We start from the raw sequence: 24828 nt of genomic DNA, 5'->3' as shown, positions 1-24828 counted from the left end.
TTGCGTGCCCAAGGCTTTAATACACCCTCCAGAAATTTTCGCGATAATTTTTGGTATTAATTCTGATGCAACCGTCAATTAATACGAGCGAAGAGCGACCATTGGCTATTATGGTGGCCCACACCATTACCATGGCGGGTGCTTGAGTTCTGGTGGCCAACCGAAGGTTCACATTTTCGGCTGACCTCTTTGGCAGGTAAACACGATCGTTTTGTTTGTTTGCAAACTGCTAGACAACGAATGTTTTCTCATCGCAGAAAACCAAATTCGGCAGTTCACCACTTTCGGCCAATCGAAGCAACTCTATAGCTCTTTTGAGTGTATTTTCTTTCCGTTGCGGTGTAAGTTCTTGCACTTTTTTGGAATTTCAATGGCTTTACCCCGAGCTCATTTTTTAATGTTACCGAATGGAATATTGCGATATGTTCAGTTCACGAGCCATTTTTCGGCGACTGCGACGCGGTTTATTCAATTTATTCACATTTAAATGCTGGAATGCTCTAACGTAAGCCACTTGTGATTTTCCAGCCAAATATAAAGAAGACACACTATCACGCTTGAATTCGTGATAACTTTTTTTTTGGAAAATTCTCACGGAAATGCTTTTGTACGCTTGTAAGCAATATAATGAGCTGTCACTGGAATAATTTTAACAGCTGTCGGACGAGTGGCTTAGAAATGCCAGCAGTCTAAAGTTGGTTACAGTTTTTTAATCTCACTCTGTGTATGGTGCTACATCTAAATTTGAACCAATTCTCACCAATTTTAATAGGGTTCGTCCTTGGGCCAAACAAATATTGTTTGGAAAATTTCTTCTCAAAACGCGACCTGTATTTTCTTCACAAAAATACATGGACAGACGGATTGACAACGATAAATTGACTCAGAAAGTGATTTTATGAAGTAGTTAAGTGATTCAAAAGTAACTATGGGACTATCTAGCTTCCATCTCTCTGTTACAAACAAATGCCCAAAGACATAATTCCCTTACCACTATCTTGTGTAGGGTATAAAAACGTGGATTGCATCATCTAGGATCAATTTTGGTATTCAAATGAATTGAGATAGTAACTTAAAATTTGCCTCAAATGTTATTTCAAGTTGAATATCCCCAAAGCCTATATAATTTCGGTCAGAAAACTGAGCTAGCCGGCAAATTGTTGTGGTTTGAAATTTAAACAAAAGTTTCTTTCCCAATGGGGAAAATGCCAGTATTACAACTTGAAATCCACGTTTTGTATTGAAAGAGACTTTTTAGAAATAAAACACATTGAACGGGTGGCACATATATTTATTTATTTTTTTGTTAAAAATGTCATCAGCTGTGTAAATTTGAAAACAATTCTACTTACCAAGGATAATTTAATTGTTGTCGATTATCGCTCTCTCTTCCTCTTTTTCAGTATGTTACCTCAGAGGAAACAATTCAGCTGCTTTACACCTTCAGTAAGGATTTACTTTCTAGATGCTACAAAGCATAATTACATATTGGTCGACTTGTTTGTGATCAAAGAATAATTCTGTAGTATATATTTCTTGAGAAAATGAACGTTTACCTCCCGAGAACGTTGTCCACAGGAATACCATTGATACCTGTCGGAAAGATCTTTAGATTTAAAGGTTTACTTGTATAATTCTTCACCATCTATATTCCTCTTATTCCGAATGATTCTGGCAATATATTTTTAAGCTGACCCAGGAAAAATTTTCGCCACTTCCAGAAAATTATCCATTAGTACCAATATACGAGCGTTTTCAATAAATTATAGGACGTGTCAAGTGCAAATTCTTACCCATTGCGTACCTCGAGTAAACTGTGAAGTTTAAAGTCTTCACAGCCGCAACATTTTCGGGAAAATATGATTCATTTTTGATTTCACATTTTTTAGCCGAACGATTTTCCTGATTTATTGTAAAGTGAATATTTTAGAATTATGATTTTCCCTTACGTTTCTTTATTCCGTTGTTATCCCCTTATAATATTTGGAGTGGTTGGTATTTTCTCTGCAACTGCATAAGATATTATTTGTATTTGTGTGCGTTTATATGCCCTTAGTGAAATTTGTATAGTTTAGTCCATTCGAAAAATATTAATTTTTGTGATATTTCCGCATTATATTTCACTGTCTATAAGCCACAACTTTATTTCATATACAGTATATTTTCAGCAGCTGACTCACGAAAATTCCTTTATTTTGGAGATCCAATTTAAATACTCTCTGTCCATATCCTCCTCCACATAGTATTTTCATATGAAATTGCGGTTCACTTTTTAACGGCACAACACACATCTGTCTTTGTAGATAATTCTTTCAACTCCAAAGAAAAAATCGCTTTAATCTTCAATAGCGAGGCTTAACGGCATTTCTCTCTCCAACACTCCATTACCTTCGAATGTTTCTGGAGCAAAAATTTCACCAATAAATCTGTCATATCTCCTTTCTCTCAATTCCATTGTCGAACTTTAAAGTTCATAAGGCTCACATTTCCAATCCGAAAAAGAGGTGCCTTTCGTTTAACGTTATTGTTGTTTTTGTACAACACTGCCAGGCAATGGCCTGGCCTCAACGATCCATGACACCTTTTTCCCCTCATTTCCATTGGATTTAAGGAAACAGCGAAACGCGAAATTCCACAAAAATCCAGTAAATAAATTGCAGGCGAATGTGTGTAACTATTTTTTTTTTTAATTTTTTTTCTGTACAATCACTTTCAAAGTCTCAAAAGGTACTGAATGACTGCCTAACTGACTGACTGACTAATGTAATGTGCATGCCAGCTGTTGTTCGAAATGTTTTGGAATGATGAGCAGCTTACAACAACTGTAACTGTTGCCCAAATGAAAAAAAAGCAAAACAAAACAAACAAAAAAAATTAAAAAAATCATGAGATGAGAATATGGCATCATGAGGATGATGTTGAAACATGGCTGGCTGGCTATGCCTCAACAACAACAACAGCAGCCGCAGCAGAAGTAGCAGCTGTTGGGATTGGTCATTAATTCACATATAAACCTATGTATAAACATACTTATCTATAGAAACACACACACACACACATTGAAATTGCATCATATTGCCGTTAATAAAAAGAAACAATATTAGCGTAGCAAGCACTGCCGGGCAAAGTTGAAAACTCCACAACATTAAGCCAAAAAAAAACCAGTAAGGAAAGCTCAAAAGTCGGGCGGGGCCGACTATATGATACCCTACACCACTATACATATTTAGTAGAGCTCTCGTAAAAAGGTTTATACAGGGCATTTCAGAGCTCTATGAGATATTTGGTACAAAATCAAAATCTATCTAATTCTATCTAATTCTATAGCTATCTCTGAACCGGGTTTCTCCAAATTTTACGTATTAGCTTCTAGACTGAATTCGGTCTTATGTACGAAAATTCAGCTGATTTGGGCTGATATTGACCATTTAGTGCACATTTAACCCGAAGTCGGATGAAGATATATATGGGAGCTATATCCAAATCTGAACCGATTTCGATAAAATTTAAAACAGCTGTTCCTGTGCTCCATCTAATACCTGGTACCAAACATCACGGTTGTGGAGTGAATATTACGAATGTATGGGACTAAAACACTAAATCGGATGAAACATATATATGGTTGCTATATCTATATCTGAACCGATTTTCACTAAATTTGATATACTTGCTTCTAGGCTAATCTCGGTCACATGTGCCAAATTTCGGGCCATTTGGGCTGATATTGGCCATTTGGTGGTCAATTAACCCGAAATCGTATGAAGATATATATGGGAGCTATATCCAAATCTGAACCGATTTCGATAAAATTTAAAACAGCTATTTCTGTGCTCCATCTAATACCTGGTACTAAATATCACGGTTGTGGAGTGCATAGTAGGAATGTTAGGGACTTAAAGATCAAATCGGATGAAAGATATATATGGGAGCTATAGCTATATCTGAACCGATTTTCTCCAAATTTGATATACTTGCTTCTAGGCCGAACTCGGTTGGGTGTGCCAAAATTCAGGTAATTTGGACTGATAGTGAACATTTGGTGCTCATTTAACCCGAAATCGGATGAAGATATATATGGGAGCTATATCCAAATTTGATCCGATTCTCACCAATTTCAATAGGGTTCGTCCTTGGGCCAAAAAAAGATTGTTTGGAAAATTTCATCTCAATCGGATAATAAATGCGACCTGCATTTTGTTCACAAGAATACATGGACAGACGGACGGACGGACGGACGGACAGACGGACGGACATGCATAAATCGACTCAGAAAGTGATTCTATGAAGGTTCTCAAAAGTAACTATGGGTCTATCTCGTTTCCTTCTCCATGTTACAAACAAATGCACAAAGACATAATACCCTTACCACTATGTGGTGTAGGGTATAAATATGCCAAGCTATGGCTGCCCATTGAGACGGGCCGTCCAGCAAAGAAAGAAAAAACAACAACAAAAGTTGAATGAATGAAACTTTTGCTAGAAAAAAAGGCGCCAAATTCCAAAGCTGCCAGAGTTACTGGCTGTGCTTATCTCGTGGCGGATGGCGAAGAAGAGCAGAAGGGAAGACTTGTCTTCTTTGGTTTTTTTTATTGCCCGATTACATTTTTGTTTTTTAGCACCGAAAATTCCCCCAAAATATCAAATGACTACAAGACAAACATCCGTTTTTGTTGCCTTTTGACATTATGTAATATTGTCGATAATCGTCGTCAGCATCAACATCATTGGCATCATAAAAATATTATACCTACATGGTTTTTATGGGCAACAGAGAAAAGATTTTCAGATGTTTATTAAAAATTTGTGTATGATATCCTACACCATGATGGGAGTGAGTTTGGTTTGGGTCATAAGTTTGTAACATGGCTAAATAATAACCTTCTTAAAAAACCCTAAACCACAATGTGAATGGGTCAAAAGCTTGTAGTACCTTGAAATATTGGCCCCGCCTCATAGTGTACCTTCCATATTATTACCGTGGACTAAGTGCTTAACTCCATTCCCATGTAAATTGCAATCAAAGTCCAAAATATCGGACTATATGTAGTCCGAGTTTACATGATGTGTTGGTAATAATTGGAAAATATATCGATCTACTGATCACAATTAAAGGTCGGAGATACAAATATGTTGCAAGGTGAAAGACCTCAAATTTGGAAGTTGTTCAGACAGTCCACAGAAGATTTGTAATGAAGGTACACCATTCGGTATAGCCGTCATAAGGGAGTGTCTGATTCGTCAAAATTTTGTACACCCTAATATTTCCATCAATAGAGATGGAGCTTAGAAATCGGCAAAATGAGTCCTTTCCTTCCGGTACCTCCCCCACAAAATCTCAAAAATTTCAAAGGTAAAAATTTACTTTTTAAAAACAAAGAGGCTATCTGAAATCGTTCAAACTTAGCTTATTATAATATTTGAATAAGCTATAAATTAGGTGAGAAAAATGAACGAAATCACTTAACTCCTGGTACGTCCTCCACAAAAGGATAAACGTTTCGAATGTGTGACAAAATGCATTTTTTTCAATAATTACCGGAAAATCCGAAATATTATGAAGTAAAGCCAAAAATGAAAGGCACGTCTAATGTCATTTAAAAAGTTTATATCCCAAAGTAACCGAAGTAGAGGGACAAAGTTCTCTCAGCGAACTCATAAATTCCATATTCATCTCAGGTTTCTGGTTGAGAAAAATATTTAGATATAGCAAGCTGTAAATAATCGCTGACTTGTTTCGCAAGTTATGGCAGAGAAAAATACTAAAAATTATGGCCCTTCGTGGGTAAGGTACCAGAAATATGGTATGTTTAAAATATGAAGGGAGTTGGATGCTTATTTCGCCTTCTTTAAGATATTTTCTCCTCAACCCTATATGGGTTTTCATGTGTTGATGGAAATATTGAGATGTACTAAGTCTGAATGGAATCGGATGTTAATTTCACGTTTTATGAGCTTCATGGTTATTTAAAATGTTGATCCTTTGAGGGGAGGTACCAGAAGGAGTGGACCGATATGTCCCATCTTCGCTGCAGGTCTTGTGTTAGTAGAAATAATGGGATGTGTGAAATATGCTTATTTCGAATTTTTGCAATTGTTTTGGTTTGAAGATTGAAGACAATCAGACTCTTATATCTTACTCTTACCACCCCCGATTGCCATTTGGCTAACGGTTTAAAAACGGATTCTTAAGGTCAAACCTTTTTATACCTTCCACCATGCTATGGTATATTAACTTTGTCATTCCGTTTGTAACTCCTCGAAATACTCATGTCAGACCCAACAAAGTATATATATTCTTGATCAGCGTAAAATTCTAAGCCCGTCTGTCTGTCTCTGTCCTTCTGTCTGTAGAAACGAATTGAGATAGAAGGCTAAAATTTTGCACACATGTTTATTTTTTCAGTAGGCAGGTTAAGTTTGTAAATGGGCCATGAAGGTCCACGTTTTCATATAGCCCCCATACAACGGTACCTCCCGATATTCGGTATTTTGATGATTTTAGCCACATTATTCACCGGGATTGTTTAAAATTTGCTATTTGAAGTTCGAAATACACACTACAGCCTAAGAGAGAAAATTGTCTGTGCAGGTCCACGTCTTCGTATAGCCCCCATAAAACGGTACCTCCCTATATTCGGTATTTTTGTGATTTTTAATGTCATTATTCACCGGAATTGTTTCAAATTACGCATTTAGAGTTCGTAATGGATACTACAGCTTATGACAGAAAATTGTCTATGCAGGTCCAGGTCTTCGTATAGGCCCCATATATCAGTACCTCCCTATATTCGGTACTATGACGAGTTTAGGTACAATACTCACCGAAATTGTTTGAAATGTCGTATTTGAAGTTCTTAATGGATGCTACAGCCTATGACAGAAAATTGTCTATGCTGGTCCAGGTCTTTGCACAGCTCCGATATATTGGAACCTCCCTATATATGATATTTTGATGGTTTTAGCTACATTACGTACCGTTTATTTTAAGTTCCGAATTTGAATTTGGTAATGACTTATGACAAACAATGCCTATGTAGGTGCACTTCGTATAGACACCAATATAACGGCTATATTCGGTATTTTTAAAATGTTAACAGAATTTTTTTATTTCCAAATTTGTTCCAAATGGTGGAGGGTATTCAAAGTTCGGCCCGGTCGAACTTACTGCTTTTTAAATTTTTAAGGCCTTTATATAGCTTTAACCATATACAAAGGGACCCCAATATTTGGACATATATTTCTCAACACCTAATATAAAAAAATTTTTAAATTTATAGATAACTCTGAATTGCCCACTTTTGGTATAGCACTTATATAAGAATTATTTTTGGCAATTTAGGAAAAATGCTAAATTTATCGAAAAAATAATTAGAGATATATTTTTTACAAAATTAATAATTTTTGTATTGCTATAAACTATACATTTTTTGCTCAAAGACGCATATACAGCCAAAAAAGTAAATATAAAATTTTTACTTGTAATATATACACTTTCAATGTAATTTTCTTAAAAATCATTAAACCGAGATATCTGGTCTATTTTGTGAATTAAATTTCATAACATTTTCTTCAATGTCATATTTCTTTATTTGACACCTTATGCCAAAAATGAAATTTTATATTTGTTGTTTTGTATTAAATCGTAAAACGACGGTAAAAAAGAAGAATAAAAATTAGGAATTATTTTCGAGGCATTTTCACCAAATTTTGCAAATTACAACTGTCATTTACAACGCGATGCTTATATCTAATTTCAAAATTGCTTCGGTTTTTTATTTTTATTTTAAAATTCTAAAAGATATGGCAAGTATTTTATACAAGGTCATTTTACTTAAGTTCTGTGAGTGGAAGTGAATATATCTTTATATAATGTAAAAATCGTAGAAGAGTTTCGATCTTTACAAGTTTTTAAATAAATATGAGCTGATTCAATTTTTTCATAAAAAAATTTATGAAATTTTTTACCGACCTAAAAATCTTTCCATTTATGTTTACATTATTTCCATATTTTTTTTTTCTTGTCACATGATGACCATTTTTTTTTTATTGCCTTGAAGAGTTTTGTCTTTTGGGATTGTACTGTCTAGAGGCTTTGTTTATTGTCCACGACCAACAGAGCCAGTAAAACAGGTTGTTGGCATAATATCTTAAACAAAATATTGAATGTCCATCCACTTGGTTACATGGTTGACTTTTGTTTGGCATAACCATAAAAGTATTTTTTTATATTAAAGAAGATTGGAAAGCTCATCTTCGGTTTGTTTTAGGTGCTTACAATCAACATTGAGATCATCGCCGTGATCGTCATCATCGTTTTGTAGCTGTTGAATGATAAAAACAGCAGTTGTTTGTATTTTTTTTTTTTTTTTTTTTTTTTTTGTTACCAATAACCCACTTAACGTTTAATCGAAAAATCCGAAAAATTCCAACCAAAAGGCCTACCAAGTTGATGTAATAGTGGATGGATGGATGGATGGGTAGGTAGGCCTATCCAAAAATCAATAAACACAACACACACCGGCAGTGAGGCAACTAGTCAGTCAGTTAGTCAGCCAGATAAACGTGTTGCCGGTGTCGTAATTTTTATTTTCTTTCTTCTTTTGAAAAATACCAATCCGGCTGTAGACCATCAGTAGACATTCGGTCAGAGATAAACAGCAACAAGCAAACATCCCCATACAGGCACACATATGTGGACATTACATAAGAGGGCAACATGTTGCAAGACAATTTTTTTTTCTCTTCTTGTAATCATCGGTTTATTAAACTTCATTAAATTTGTTGCTGGGAAAAATAATCTCAGCGTTGTCGTATGGGAAACAAGCAAGAAATGTATTGAGAAGAAATGTTGGGAAAGTTGTAACATTTTGTTTGGTTCGATTACAAAATCAATCAATGAAATTTATACACAAAAGAAAAAACAAAAGACTTAGGACACGAACATCATTGTGACCACTAATTATTAAAAATAAGTGAAATTTGATTTAAAAGAGAAAACAAACATTTAAGAAATATTCTTTGAAAGATCATGAGTGCTAGAATATTGAAATTCTAAATGGAGGCGATAGTATTCGATTATTGAATCAAAATACCAAAAGAGTTTGGGTTCCCAGTCCAAACTTTTTTAGGGTCTACTATTTATATAATTGTATATAATTTAATATTTTGCTTAATATGTTGCTCTATACTTTTGAGATAGAGCTTCAAAATTTGATACAGGCCTTTGGGTTATGTATAACACATTTTTTAAAAATATGGATCATGCCTGGCCACATTTTGGCATAGCCTGAATATTAGGATATACCCCGATTTTAAATATTTTTTACAATTTAGCCTTGTTTTTTTGATACAGATTCCGGCAAATTTTAGTAATTTGAGTTTTTAGTAAGAAGAAACCATCTTTGCAAAAAAATTATCAATATGAGCCCACATTTTGCTATAACACTTATATGAAGATATTCTCTAATTTCAGTTATTTCCGGCGACTTGGCCACATTTTCAATTGATTTGTCCCTTATTAGGCATATGGGTTTCGATGAGTGTACAAAACTATTTTTACAGAAAATTTTTCAAGTAGATCAATTTTTTGGAGAAACGCCTATATTACAGCATGAGATAAAAAAAAACTGCAACAAATTCAAACGCTGTAATTTTTACATTTTTTTAAATTTTATTGAATTAAAGCAAAAAATTTCAGAAATGGCATCAAATTTTAGAATAAGTTTAGATTTGTTCGAATTGGTCACCTTTGGCACGAATTGTGGCCTTTAAACGGCCAATGAAACCCTCACACGCTGCCCGAATGTTGCTCTGCGCTATTTTGGCCCATTCCCAGCGAAGCGTTTGCTTAAGGTGATCGACAATTTGGTATTTTTTAGTGCCAACCTTGCTGTCCAAAATACGCCAACACAATAGTCCAACGGATTGGTATCCGGAGATTTTGGTGGCCATTGTGCGCTGGAAATGAAGCGAGGAACCTCATTTTGTAACCATTCTTGGGTAGCGTTGGCTGAGTGCGGTGGTGCTGAGTCCTGCTGGAATGTCCAAGGTCTGCGGCCAAAATGTTTGCGTGCCCAAGACTTTAATAAATCCTCCAGAATATTTTCGCGATAATATTCGGCATTTATTCTGATGCCACAGTCGATTTATACGAGCGGAGAGCGACCATCGGCTGTTATGGCGGCCCACACCATTACCACGGCCGGCGCTTGAGTTCTGGTGGTCAACCGAAGGTGCACTTTTTCAGCTTACCTCTTTGACAAATAAACACGATCATTTTGTTTGTTTACAAACTATTAGACAACGAATGTTTTCTCATCGGGGAGAGAGAAAACCAAATTCGGCAGTTCACCACTTTCGGCCAATCGAAGCAACTCTTAACCTCTTTTGAGTCTATTTTCTTTCTGTTGCGGTGTAAGTTCTAGCACTTTTTGGAATTTCAATGGCTTTACCCCGAGCTCATTTTTCAATATTTTTCAAGATTTATTCACATTTAAATGCTGGAGTGCTCTAACGATAGCCACTTGTAGTTTTCCAGCCAAATATAAAGAAATCGCACTATCACGCTTGAATTCCATTACGAATAATTTTTTTTCTTGAAAATTCTCACCAAAATGCTTTTGTACGCTTGTAAACAATATAATGAGCTGTCACTGGAATAATTTTAACTGTTGTCGGACGAGTGGCTTAGAAATGGCAACGGTCTGAAATTGGTTGCAGTTTTTTAATCTCACCCTGCATATGCTCTTATATGCCCTCTTCAAGATCAATTCTTCTCTCAAATAAATAAAATGTATCGCTGCATGTTTCTTATGTTGTTTGTTTTCCAATGTGATCCTTACATGAAATTTAATTATCTTCTCTCCCATTTCCTTTCTTCTTGCTCTTTGGATAATTTGGACAATTTCTGTCATTTCGGTAGAAACAGGGTATATCAACTTTAACATTTAGTTATACGGAAAATATTTTTTAAATTAGGTTTGTGCCTTAAGTCTTTATAAAAGCTTGATAAACATAATTTACTCTCGGTGAGAGTAATTCATGCTCTCTTCAAGTTCAAGTTTCCCTTCAAATAAATGAACTCTTTCGCAGCATGTGTCTTAAGTCTTTTGTTTTGCAATGTGAAGCTTACAGGGAATTTTTCTCTTTCCTCTCCCTTTATTCTCTCTTCTTGTGTATGGGGATAATAACAACCAGTATTGGGTGAAAGTATTATCAATTTGGTGTACTTTTAGGCAATATTTGGCAAAAAATATTGGAGGTTAAATAAAATTACATACTCGTTCGCTTTTTGGCCACAAAGACCAACAACATCATGGCGAGTTCATGTAACAGTTGTTGACGATCGAAACCTGAGGGGAAAAAATGTAAACCAAAACACGTTTCTTTCTGGTTTCGTTTTTTTTTTTTTCTTGTATTTTTATTGAAAGGTTTTTAAATATTTTTCAAAACCATCTCACGTTTGGTATTATAAAAAAAAATTCATGATAGCAATCTGTAATGGCTTTTGTCGCTGTCGTGGTCGTTATTAAAGGCACACATTATTTGTCTTTGTCTTGAAGCGTTTATTCCTCGTCGTCTTGAGCTACAACATCATAAGAATATGCGGATGCCTGTCATGTGGATAATGGCTCTTTAACAGCTTGACAAAGCAGCACGTAGCAAAACAACAACTTGCTGTTAAAACAATTGCACTTCAAAGGCTGGCCAACAATTTTATGGAAAACTTCAATTTCAGTTATGGTGTTTGAGAAAAAAAAGGTTCACCAACACCATTTTGTTGTTATTATTTTTTCGAAATGATGATCACCTGAATAATGTGGATGTCATTATCAGTGGTGTAATCTGAGCTTAGGTCTCATTGCTATGCATGCTGAATAATAATTGCAGAGAGCAGAGAGGTGTCATGTTGCTTTAATTTAAAACAATTGTCATAGACGGCAAGAAGACCTTTCAAAAATCAACTAATACTTTTAACTACCTCCACAGAGATTATCGTTTGTCTTCGAATTTAGTTCAAGTGAGCCAGCGAATGAAGTAATGAATGAATGATGTGTTTTAAAGTTGTTGGTCCCATGGTGTAATGAACTTTTATTACATCGTTAACTTGTTACCTATCACACACACACACATACCATGGACTTTTTATGTTAGCCAAAGAAAATAGGAAAATGTAAACTCATATCCAGCGCTGACAACAATCAAAAAAAAAAAAGAAAAAAGTTGGTGGTATCAATTACAAAAGTAATTATGGTTTTACAATAAAACTAACTAGCATCCGCTCTATGCAGGTTGATTGGCCGGCCCTGTGAAGGTTACGTATTACGACTTCATGCAACAGGTTTCACATGGTGTGTACGTGAAATGAAAGTGAATGTCAATGCTTTGACGGGGAAAGCAATAGAGCGTTATGGAAAGGAGAAGAAAATTCAACGAAATGGAAGAGAGTATTAAGAATGGATTTTTGTTAGATATCCATCGGGCGAACTTCCATCAATCTAAGGTTTACGGACGACAAAAAGATGTTACTTCGAAAATGTTATCCTAAGGAAACATGCGATTTCAATAATTTGTCTTGATACGATAGAAATACCGATCAGACGGTAACTCCTGATTATCGAAATTTTAAAGGTAATGGTCTCATTTTCCAAATGTTACCTCTCACACAAACGGCCGAAATTTTCAAAAAAAAGAAAAACTTTTATAAAGCGATGGGATACCGGATATAATATAAACTGGCACAAGGTATAATATTTAGGTCAGGCGTGAAAATAGAAAATATTGGCCAGCTCTAATTTGAGCCTCCTGAACATAAGGTCAACATTTTCAGTATTAATATTTTTATGTCAATAAATTTAAAAAATTAGGAATAAAATGAGAAGGCACATGTATTGTTTACACCGCAAAGTAACCTAAGTAGACGGCGGAAAGCTCCCTCCTCTTCTAATTTTTTTTGAAATTTTTGGATTAATATTTTCTTAAATCGATACATTCTAGGCATATAGTGTGTTCAGCAGTATTACCTACAACAATACGAGGACTATTTCGGGACCGAAACAAGTTCTCTATTCTACACAAGTATTTCTCATCAAATTCTCCTAATGGTTCCGGAATAAAGATAAACTCTATATTTTATATAAGCGAAAGAAATTTATAAATATTTAAAAATACATTTTTGGGTTAAAGTCATGCCTCATATTTCTTTTTTCAAATTTTTCTAAAAAAAACATATCAAAAATACAAGAATTTCACTATAAGTTACAGAAAAGAAATCTATATTCCCATTACATGTCAATAGCCTCCTCAACAGAGACCTCAATATTAAATTTCGGAATTTCGACTCTGCTTCTTTATCCAATACCAAATTTAATAGCATTTAGTACTTTTCCACCAATTATAGTACACATTTTCAAAAAAAAAATCTCCACATCTCAAATTCAGATACAGATGCAGTTACCTTAATACCATATTTCTAGATTTCAGCTCCGTAATATCCTCCATTACCAAATTTAGTACAATTGTAGTACGCATATCCAAAACCAGAGCCTTCTTTCAACCACAGACACCAACAGTGACATCCATATAAAATTTTGGGATTCCAGCCACATCCCTTAACCCAATACTAAATTTAGTACTTTTCGTGCAGGTAGAGGACACATTTCCAAACACCAAATTTGAGAAATTTATCACCCAATACCAATTTTAGTGCCATTCAGTACTTTTCTTACAATTACCTAAAAACTCCATATGACAAGGCTGCATATGAACAGCAACCATAATGCCATATTTTCAAACTGCAGCACTATCTGTTCATCCAAAACCAAATTGTACCAAATATAGTACTGTTTAGTACTTTTCGTGCACTTGAAGATCACCTCTTTTTCAAAAACCTACCACCAACAGGGACTCCAATACAAAATTTTAAAATTCCAGCTTCATTCGTTCACCTAAACTAAATTGTTCCAAATTTTGTACAATTTATTACAGCTCGTACCCCTAGTACACATTTTCAAAAATCCCTTTACTTTCCTTTACTTTACCTCAAACTTACTTTCCAATCTTGATTCTCATACGAAATTTTTTTAGCTCTATCCCTTCAAATAATACGAAATGGTACCATTTTAGGTTTAGTAACATTTCGGAACTTTTCGTAATCTTAAAGTTCGGATTTCAAAAAACCATTCACATAATACCAAATTGTACCATTTTTGATATTTAGTACCATTTTAAAACTTTTCTGAACTCTAAATTTCGATTTTCCATAAACCCTTTGGTACAACTATCCTACACTCCATCAGTGACTCTCATTCCAAATTTCAGAATTCTAGCTCATTTCGTTTGACCAATACAAATATTCCATTCTCAGAACAGTTTAGTACTTTTCGTACCCTTTTATTAAGGATTTCCAAAAACTATCACACGCCTACGCACCAAGCCCGACCCTCGTGCAAAATCTCGAAATTCTAGCCGCAGCCGTTTCGTCTGGGCGTTAATTCTCAATCAATCAGTCAGCCGGAACCATAAAGGCCCCTTTTTGACTCGCTTGAGCCTTAATATTTCTCACCAAAATAATTCTGCTGTTGTTATTTGTGATATTGCCGAAGACACTATATACCTAAAATGAATGGATTCCAAGGATTCCTAATCCAAAAATTGCTAAAAGTGTGAAAGAGGGAGGTACATCTACTTTGCCCTGTAGAGTTTTAAAACGCCGATACACTTTTCTTCTTTTTTCAGCTCTACTTTCATAACCTGTTGGATTTTTCCTGTAATTATAATTATAATTTTTTTTGCACTTTGTAATTGATGACCGTCTTTAAAATCACACTTTTTTTTATTGAAAACAATGTAAATGCCAGGTAACCAGACAAAAGATATAAAACACATCCACATTCCAATGCAAGAGATAACATCATTGACATTTAAATATACAAATGAAAATACTTCAAATGATCTCAACACCTGCACATTGTGGTAGTAGAATTTCTATTGTGGAATATCTTAAATAACATTTCAAACAGAAATAACCCGGAAAACCACACTTTGAGATCGTGAGTTAATCATTTTTCGATTGATCTGAAAGTTTTGAATGATTTATTGAATTCTACATAGATACAATTATATTTTCTATAACATGTCTAATAATGATACTCAATAGATTCAAAACTAAATTCGTTATCACATTCTTGCCTTGGGCGCCACTTTTAGACCATCTAAAATCATATTTCCAAATAACAATTTCAATTCAGCATCAATACTTCAAAATAAATCTCATATTATATAAGTACATAATTATTGCAGACGTTCGACCGTAATTTTAGAAATCCCATTTTGAAAACCCACAACCTTCGTGGGTAATCACTTGAAAATAAAATTTCATTTTATCCAATAATGAATAATTGCGCTGAGGGCAATTTTATGATAATTAATTATGATGAGAAAGTCGAAATCATGATTTATTCAAGCGAACAATAATTATAATTATAAGGTGTAGTTAAAACCAATAAGAAAAGTTTAAAAGTTCGACGGGGCCGACTATATAATACCCTACAGCACTATGCGTATTTAGTTTCGTAACAAAAAAGTTTATATTGGTAGGTCATACCAAGTATGAAACTTATTTGAATGCATATCATGGCTTTAGCGTAGTCACAATTTAGGAATTATATCCAACTCCGAATTGATTTTTAATGGAGGCTTACTTCGATAAAAATTTTATTAAAAAATATTTCTCGGAGCAATAGATATTCGGTATATCGGTACATATACCAAGTTTCACCAAATGGTAAAATTCGGTTAAATATGAAAAAAAAAATCTATCCAATTTGGGCTGTTACTACATATATGGTGGACAATAACCGTAAAATCTGATGAAGATGTATATTGAAGGTACATAAAAATCTGAACCGATCTCGATAAAATTTGGCATATGTATTTTCGAGCTGCATCTGTTGTCCGGTTTCAAATATCCTTGTAGTGGTGTGCATATTACGCATGTGAGGGACTTAATACACCAAATCGGATGAAACATATATATGGAAGCTCTATCTATATCTGAACCTATGTTTACAAAATTTTATGTACTTGCTTCTAGACTAAATTCGGCCGGATGTGCCAAAATTCAGGTCATTTGGACTGATATTGGCCATTTGGTGCACAACTAACCCGAAATCGGACGAAGATATGCATGGGAGCTATAACCAAATCTAAACCAATCTTTACAAAATTTCAGGCACTTATTTCTGAGCTGTGTCTGATATCTGGTAACAAAGATCATTGTTGTGAAGTGCATATTACGCATGTGAGGGACTTAAAGTCCCAAATCGGATGAAACATATGTATGGGAGCTATAGCCATATCTGAACCGATTTTTTGCATCTAGACTGAAATCAGTCGGATTTGTCAAAATTCAGTTCATTTGGACATATATTGGCTATTTGGTGCACAATTAACCCGAAATCGGACGAAGATATACATGGGAGCTATATTTAAATTTTAAACGATTCTCACCAATTTCAATAGGGTTTGGAAAATTTCATCTCAATAGAATAATAAATGCAACCTACATTTTGTTCACAAAAATACATGGTCAGGTGGACGGGCTGACGGACAGACAGACAGACTGACTGATAAATCGTCTCAGAAAGTGATTCTACGAAGATCCTTAAAGGTAACCATGGGTCTATCTCGCTTCCTTCTCCATGTTAGAAACAATTGCACAAAGCCATAATACCCTTAGCACTATGTATGTGGTGTAGGGTAAAAAATGTATAACCCTCCAGGTAGAATTACGCAAAGAAAACTATAGAAATTACAAAACTATAACTGAAGAAATAATTTAGGAAAAAAAAAGACGTAAATTTGTTACAGGTCAACAAATTGATGTGGACTTTACAAATTGATATGGACAGACGGACGGACATACATATCTAGATCGGTTCAGCTCGCCGAGATAGGAAGATCCATATTTAGCTTCCTATGTAGGGAACCAATATTTCGAGGCCATACATAATTTTTGGCCCAATCTAACTTATGATACCCCAACACATAGTGTTGTAGGGTTTAGGATTCCAAGAAATCTTAACCCCAAACTTCCGGAAAATATGTGACTCTAATTTTGAGCTCTAATTTCATGATCAACTGGTTTTTTCCATAATTTACTGGGGTTTTGAAATTTGTGGCACGGTGTATTTTTTATGGTATGGTATACTATGGAGGGTATATTAATTTTGTCATTCCGTTTGTAACTCTTCGAAATACTCATGTCAGGCCCAACAAAGTATATATATTCTTGATCAGCGTAAAATTCTAAGACGATTTAGCCATGTCCGTCTGTCTGTCTGTGTGTCTGTCTGTCTGTTGTAATCACGCTATCTTTCGAACAAATTGAGATAGAAGGCTAAAATTTTGCACACATGTATATTTTGGCAGTAGGCAGGTTATGTTCGTAGCCCCCACATAACGCTACCTCCCTATATTCGGTATTTTGATGATTTTAGCGACATTATTCACCGGAATTGTTTCAAATTTGGAATTTGAAGTTCGTAATGGATACTACAGCCTAAGACAGAACATTATCTGTGCAGGTCCACGTCTTCGTGTAGCCCCCATATAACGGTACCCCCCGATATTCGGTATTTTGATGATTTTAGCGACATTATTTAGCGGAATCGTTCCAAATTTGGCATTTGAAGATTGTAATAGATACTGCAGCATAAAACAGAAAATGGTCCATATAGGTCCACGTCTTCATATAGCCCCCATATACCGTACCCCCCGATATTCGGTATTTTGATGATTTTAGCGACATTATTTACCGGGATTGTTTCAAATTTCGCATGTGAAGTACATAATGGATACTTCAGCCCATGCCAGAAAATTGTCTGTGCAGGTTCACGTCTTCGTATAGCTCCCATATAACGGCACCCCCCATATTCGGTATTTTAATGACGTTAGCTACATTATAAACAGATTTTTCTTCAAGTTTCGCATTTAAATATTGTAATAACTTATGACAAAAGTTGCCTATGCAGGTCCACGTCGTCGTATAAGCATTCGGTATTTTTACGATTTTAACAGAATTTTTAACGGATTTTATTTATTTTTTTTTTGTTTTGGAAATTGCCAAATTTGTACCAAATGGTGGAGGGTATTAAAAGTTCGGCCCGGCCGAACTTACAGCTTTTTAACTTGTTCAAAAGTATTATTATTATTTTTAGAAAATTTCTTGTAGGATTCGTTTGGGTTTACAGTGTGTAATTCATATTTTTGTCTTGCACAAAAATATATTTCTGCGCAAAAATTTAGTGCATGAGACCATACCCTTTGCCTCATTACCTTCCATTGCTATTAAAAATGAATTATGAAAATTTTAAAATTTTTCTTTTGGCCAAATTGGCAAGCAATCATCAGGCTGACATTTGATACCATCGCTCAACTAGATAGTCACTTAAATTATTTTTTTAATTTCATTTTAAAGATCTCACAAAATAATAAATAAATAAAAAATTGCCAACATCCACAAAAAATCCTCAATTGTTTATTTTTCAATTACCTCACTTTCCTTTTAGTTTCAATTTTTTTTTTCGTGTTTATTAAACGAGTTATGATAAGCAAACTTAAAAAAAATTACGCAATTTGACAATATTTTATGCAAACAAAAATAAAAAAAATTAAAACCCAGTTGTCGTCGAACTGCTGGCACAACATGAAATTGAAAACTTGGCCGAAAAACAACAAAAAAAAGTGAATCCACATGTAACATTGCATTTAGAAAAATAAACAAAAATCAATGTCAACAACATACCAATGCTTGATGTTAAAAAAACCCGCTAATCAATGTGAAAATGCAATTTCAATCGAATTTGAACAAACAAAAAAACTGAAATTCAAATTTTAAACAACATTAGCTACCAACACAATGGCCTGCCAGCCAGTAAGCTAATGTGAACCAAGTTGGAAGACATTTTCTGTAAAAATCTGCAGACAAGTTTGTTTTCATAAGCTGCTGGTTGAACGGCTTTTCATTTCAGAGGATTTCAATGCAGCAAAAAATAAAACCAAACAAGTTCAATGTGTTTCGAATTAAATTCGAATACTTTACAAAATTACTGACTTGTGTTGTGTTGATGCAATTTGATCGTAACATTAAAACCGTCAAATGACTGACATTTACAGATTTTCCATGATATTTGCATTAAATGAGACTACCAAAGAAGAGCACTGAGTTTCCTTGAAAATTATTAGTAGATGAAGATGGATGCGGTGTTGAAATTTTTATGAAAATATAACTGTGTCGATTTTGAAAGGAAAATATTAAAATTGTTTGTATCCATCGAAAAATATAATTTTGTGTGTGGGTTACTTTAAATAAAGTGGCCACCATCAATTTAAGCATTTCGTAGAACCTCTTCAGTCGATGATTGTGTACATGGAAATAGTTTTGAAGACCATTATGAAATTTGAAATTGATATACAACTACGATACTACAGCTTAAGACAGAAAATCGGCCATGTAGGTCCACGTCTTCGTATAGCCTCCATATAACACTACCTCCCGATATTCGGTATTTGGATGATTTTGGCGACATTATTTACAGGAATTGTTTCAAATTTGGTATTTGAAGTTCGTAATGGATGCTACAGCCTATGCCAGAAAATTGTCTGTGCATGGCCACGCCTTCGTATAGCCCCATTATATCACTACCACCCGATATTCGGTATTTTGATGATTTTTAGCGACATTATTTACCGGAATTGTTTCAAATTTGGTATTTGAAGTTCGTAATGGATACTACAGCCTATGACAGAAAATTGTATGTGCATGGCCACGTCTTCGTATAGCCCCCATAGGACAGTACCGCCCGATATTTGGTATTTTGATTATTTTAGCGACATTATTTACCCGAGTTGTTTCAAATCTGGTATTTGAAATTCGTAATGGATACTACATCCCAAGAGAGAAAATGAGCCATGTAGGTCCACATCTTCGTATAGCCCCCATATAACGGTACCTCCCGATTTCGGGTATTTTGATGATTTTAGAGACATTATTTACCGGAACTATTTCACATTTTGTATTTGAAGTTCGCACTGAATGCCACAGCCTAAGCCAGAAAATTGTATGTGCAGGTCCACGTTTTATAACCCCGATGGTACCTCCCTATACTCTGTATTTTTTATGATTTTAGCCAAATTATAAACAGATTTGTTTTTCAAGTTTCGCATTTGAATATTGTAATAGCTTGTGACAAATGCAGGTCCACGTCGTCTTATAGACCCTAATATACAGCAACATTCGGTATTTTTATGATTTCAATAGAATTTTTATTTTTGAAAATTGCCAAATTTGCACCAAATGGTGGAGGATATTCAAAGTTCGGTCCGGCCGAGCTGTAAGTTCTATTTGTTTTTTTTTTTTTCTTTATCAATTATAGCTTCGGATGTGTGGCAAGCAAAGCCGTCCTATTGAAAAAATTTTGCCAATATCGTCCTCTTCAATTTTTGTGAACAAAAATTCGTTTAGCGTGGCCAGTTGGCTACTCCTTGCTTATTTGCGAAGAAAAATTGCCCGATTATGCCCCTGAACCAAAATACGCATCAAACAGCGTACACAGCAACTACAATCGTTTAACGAAGGTTAAATTGTATTATCATTCAAGAATAAATGTTTTATGGCGGACCCTGTATTACCTTCTGCCACATTTGAAGAAAGACATGTATTTCATTCCGTTTATATATGAAATATGTATAATATTTACTCGATGAATTTTGAACTCGTGCCGGGTGTGTCGGGTACTTCCTTCGCTCAATATGAGATAAGCCTTCATAGCCATGGCCATACACAACGACACTACTATTTTACAATAATTGTCACAACATTTAAAATTTGATAGAGATCTTTGAATTGCATCAAGAATCATTGGCTCAATAGAGTTCTGTGCAATTTTTTAACTTTTTTTACTCCTTTAAATTTAAGCGAAAAGAAAACTAAATATTTCAAAACCCTGCGGCTAATAAGTAATTAAACCATTTTTTGATTTTCATTTCAACATTTCATCATCATGATCTAATAATAAACTCCTCAAAGATTTTGTCAAAAACTTGTCCCATAGCTGTTGTCATTTAGCCAACTCTCTATTCCCGTTCTCTCTCTCTCCTCCATTTAGAGCTCGCTCTACTCTTACCCAAGTTGACACAGGAAAATTTATTGCCTTTGATATGTGGTTGTGTTAATTGAATTTTTCCCATAAACCAAAAAATCAACCCAACGAATAACAAACTAGATTTCATTCGAAAAGAAAAAAAAAATAAGAAAAACTCAAAATGTTGTCGCTAAGGATATTAGTAAACCGTTTTTTTTTTTTGTCATGACTGCTGTAGGAAGCATATTTTTTTCTGCAGATATGTTTGTGGTGATATGAAAATCTACATACCCACTGTATTAGTTTTGGAGCACATATTTCCTGTTTAGAGAAATCTTGAAATGTTACTACACTGAAGTAAAAAAGGAGGAAATAGTGTTGGAATGAATGGCGATTGGGGAATCTAGTGACATGATATCGTTTTCTGGTGATCGATATATGGGACGAGGTTTTTTTTCGTAAAAATCTAACCTCAGCTATTAAAGTATTTTTTTTTTCTAAAGAAAAATATTAAGCCTCAGGTATAAAGTTTGTTTTCTATTGAAAAAATTCGTTACCACTGAGGTACTTTTTTTTAATGGAAAAAATTATACTTCAGTTCACACAGATATAGGTTTTCCATAGAATAAATATCGGGCCTTAGTTCACACTTTTCCATAGAAAACAAATCGTTAACGGAGAATTTTCTATTTTGATATAGTTTTCATGTATGTAATGGTAAATGATATACGCACAACGAAAACGAAAGACTTAAGACGCAAACACGATGCTTGCACAAATTAATATATTTTTTTTAAAAATAGTTATAAACCAAGAAAAATAATATCAGTCGGTTTTTCCGACAGATGATTATGATTATTCAAACTATGATGAATTATGATTATTCAAACTATGGACCCTTTATTGGGAAGGTTCCGAGGCAGTTGGCCAATATTGACCAATTCGCATCTCACCTAAGACTGATATAAATATTACAACGTGCCAGGTTTGACAATCCTATACTTGAATTGAGATATGTAAAAATGTTTGGAAAATGTGGAAATATGCCTGAGGTACTAGATATAGCTGACCGAAGTATTCCATTTTCATATTATTTCTAATACAGATACAAATATTGGTATATGCAAAATTTGAAGGAAATCGAATAAATAAATATTAAATCTTCTGCGAAGTCATAAATTCCGATAAATTATTCATATCGGATTTCTGCTTAAGAGATATATTTAGACATATCAAGTTGTAAAGATTCGCCGACTTGTTTCGCAAGTTATGACAGATATTAGCATTGGATATTGTGACCCTTTGTGGGTGGGATACCAGAAGGGGCTGTGTTAGCAAAAATGTTTGTTTGTGTGAAATTTGAAGAGAGCGTATTTGAGGGTTTTGTTTTTCAAAATCATGAACCCAATGTGGAGGAGATACCAGAAGAAATGGTCCGATCTCTACCACCTTTATAACAAATCTCGTTTTGATGGAAATATTGAGTTGCACCAAGTCCGAATGGAATCGTATGTTAATTAGCTTCATAGATATACATCATTTTAACCCTTTGTGGGGGAGGGACCAGAAAGAGTGAACCGATGTATTCCATCTTCACACCAGATCTTGAGTTAATAAAAATATTGTGATGTGTATAATTTAAGGACAATCGGACTCTTACATCACATTTTATAAGAGTTAGAATTATTCAAAATTTTGACCCTTTGTGGGGGAGGTACCAGAAGAAATGGTCCGATCTCTACCATATCTTGTGTTGATGAAAATATTGAGGTGTACCAAGTCTGAATGGAATCAGATGTTTATTTCGCATTTTATGAGCTTCAAATTCAAAATTTTGACCATTTGTGGAGGAGGTACCAGAAAGAGTGAACCGATATATCCCAACTTCACAGCATATCTTGTGTTAGTACAAATAATGGCATGTGCGGAATTTGAAGACAATCGGACGCTTACATCACATTTTATAAGAGTTAGAATTATTCAAAATTTTGACCCTATGTGGGGGAGGTACCGGAAGAAATGGTCCGATCTCGACTATCTTTATAACAAATCATGTTTTGATGGAAATATTGAGATGCACCAAGTCCGAATGGAATTGAATGTTAATTTCGCTTTTTATGAGCTTCATTGATATTCAACATTTTAACCCTTTGTGGAGGAGGTACCAGAAAGAGTGAACCGATATATCCCAACTTCACAGCATATTTTGTGTTAGTACAAATAATGGGATGTGCGGAATTTGAAGACAATCGGACGCTTACATCACATTTTATAAGAGCTATAATTATTCGAAAATTTGACCCTTTGTGGGGGAGGTACCGGAAGAAATGGTCCGATCTCTACTATCATTATAACAGATCTTATTTTGATGGAAATATTGAGGTGTACCAAGTCTGAACGGAATGTTAATTTCGCGTTCTATGAGATTCATGGATATTCAAAAATTTGACCCTTTTGTGGGGGAGGTACTTGAAGGAGTGGACCGATACATACCGTCTTCACACCAGATCTTGGGTTAATAAAAATATTGCGATGTGTGTAATTTGAAGACAATCGGACTCTTACATCACATTTTATAAGAGTTACAATTATTCAACATTTTGACCCATTGTGGGGGAGCTATGTATTTGATGGGGTGGACCAATATTGTCCGTTTTTACACCTGACCTAGCACTGATGCAAATATTAGGATTTGCAAAATTGGAGCAAAATCGGATTATCCTTTCTCTTTATGTGCAGGAAAATATTTTCTTTTTTGAAAATTTTGACTTTTTCTGGGAGAGGTAGCAGAAGGGGTGGGCCGATATTGCCCATCTCCGAACTCGATCTAAGATTGATTATAATATTACGATGTTCCAAGTTTGGATTAAATCTGATACTTCCTTCAAGAGTTATCGTGTGTACCAGCCAGACAGACGTACGGACGGACATCGCTAGATTGACTCCAAATGTCCTGAAACGGACAAAGAGACCTCGGGTCTAAAATCGTTATTTCAATGAAGCACGTTTTACCCTCTCTAGCCATATGATTTTAATTTATTCATAAAACCGATCCATTCATAATTACATAGCTTTGCGAATATATCAGTTTCTAATAAACCACTTTAAAATAAAAATTTATTATTTCAATGCTCTACAATTACGCTGCCACCCATCATACACCCGCTGGCAATAGTCCAATTCATTCAAACCATTTCCAGTTTTGTGTCTTAAGTCTTTTGTTTTTCTTCCTCCTGTCTTCTTTGCAAAAAAAAAACAAAAGTTCGATATTTCTCGGTTTCCTTCATTGCTAGACATTGAGTCATAAAAAATGTACACAGCACCCAATCTAATTGTTGAAATATTCCAGTCTAATTTTCTATGCAATTATTATTACCGCCATGGCTTATAAGACCCATAAATAAATGTGTAATGTATGCTGCTGTTTTACAAAACCACGCCAGCTGTTGAAAATATAATGCTAATAGTAGAGCGAATTAGCGATGACTTGCAAAATATGATTTATTGAAATAAAAAAAAAAACATTGCAAAAACATTAAACAGTAATATACGAGGTAGGAAAATACTCGAGGTCAAAATTCTCTATTGGACTAAGTGCAAAAATATAATTCTTTTTAAATATCGAGAACAATGGATAATTAAAATAATTTTTAAGTTGAGGAATTATTTGAATTTGTTAATAAAA

General features: G+C 34.5%; 1 protein-coding gene across 1 annotated transcript in view; it reads left to right on the top strand.

The window, feature by feature from the left end:
* Positions 1-2890: 2890 nt before the first annotated feature.
* Positions 2891-24828, top strand: part of LOC101890908 (mucin-2) — a 51736-nt gene continuing 29798 nt past the window's right edge. The window contains exon 1 of the mRNA XM_059128198.1: positions 2891-2974. Coding sequence (XP_058984181.1) covers positions 2891-2974 — 84 coding nt within the window. The remainder of the gene's footprint in view (positions 2975-24828) is intronic.

Source organism: Musca domestica, unplaced genomic scaffold, assembly GCF_030504385.1.
Source record: "Musca domestica strain aabys unplaced genomic scaffold, Musca_domestica.polishedcontigs.V.1.1 104, whole genome shotgun sequence".
Lineage (NCBI taxonomy): Eukaryota > Metazoa > Arthropoda > Insecta > Diptera > Muscidae > Musca > Musca domestica.
Note: the sequence above shows the minus strand (reverse complement) of the source record. Positions and strands in the feature narration are given on the sequence as shown.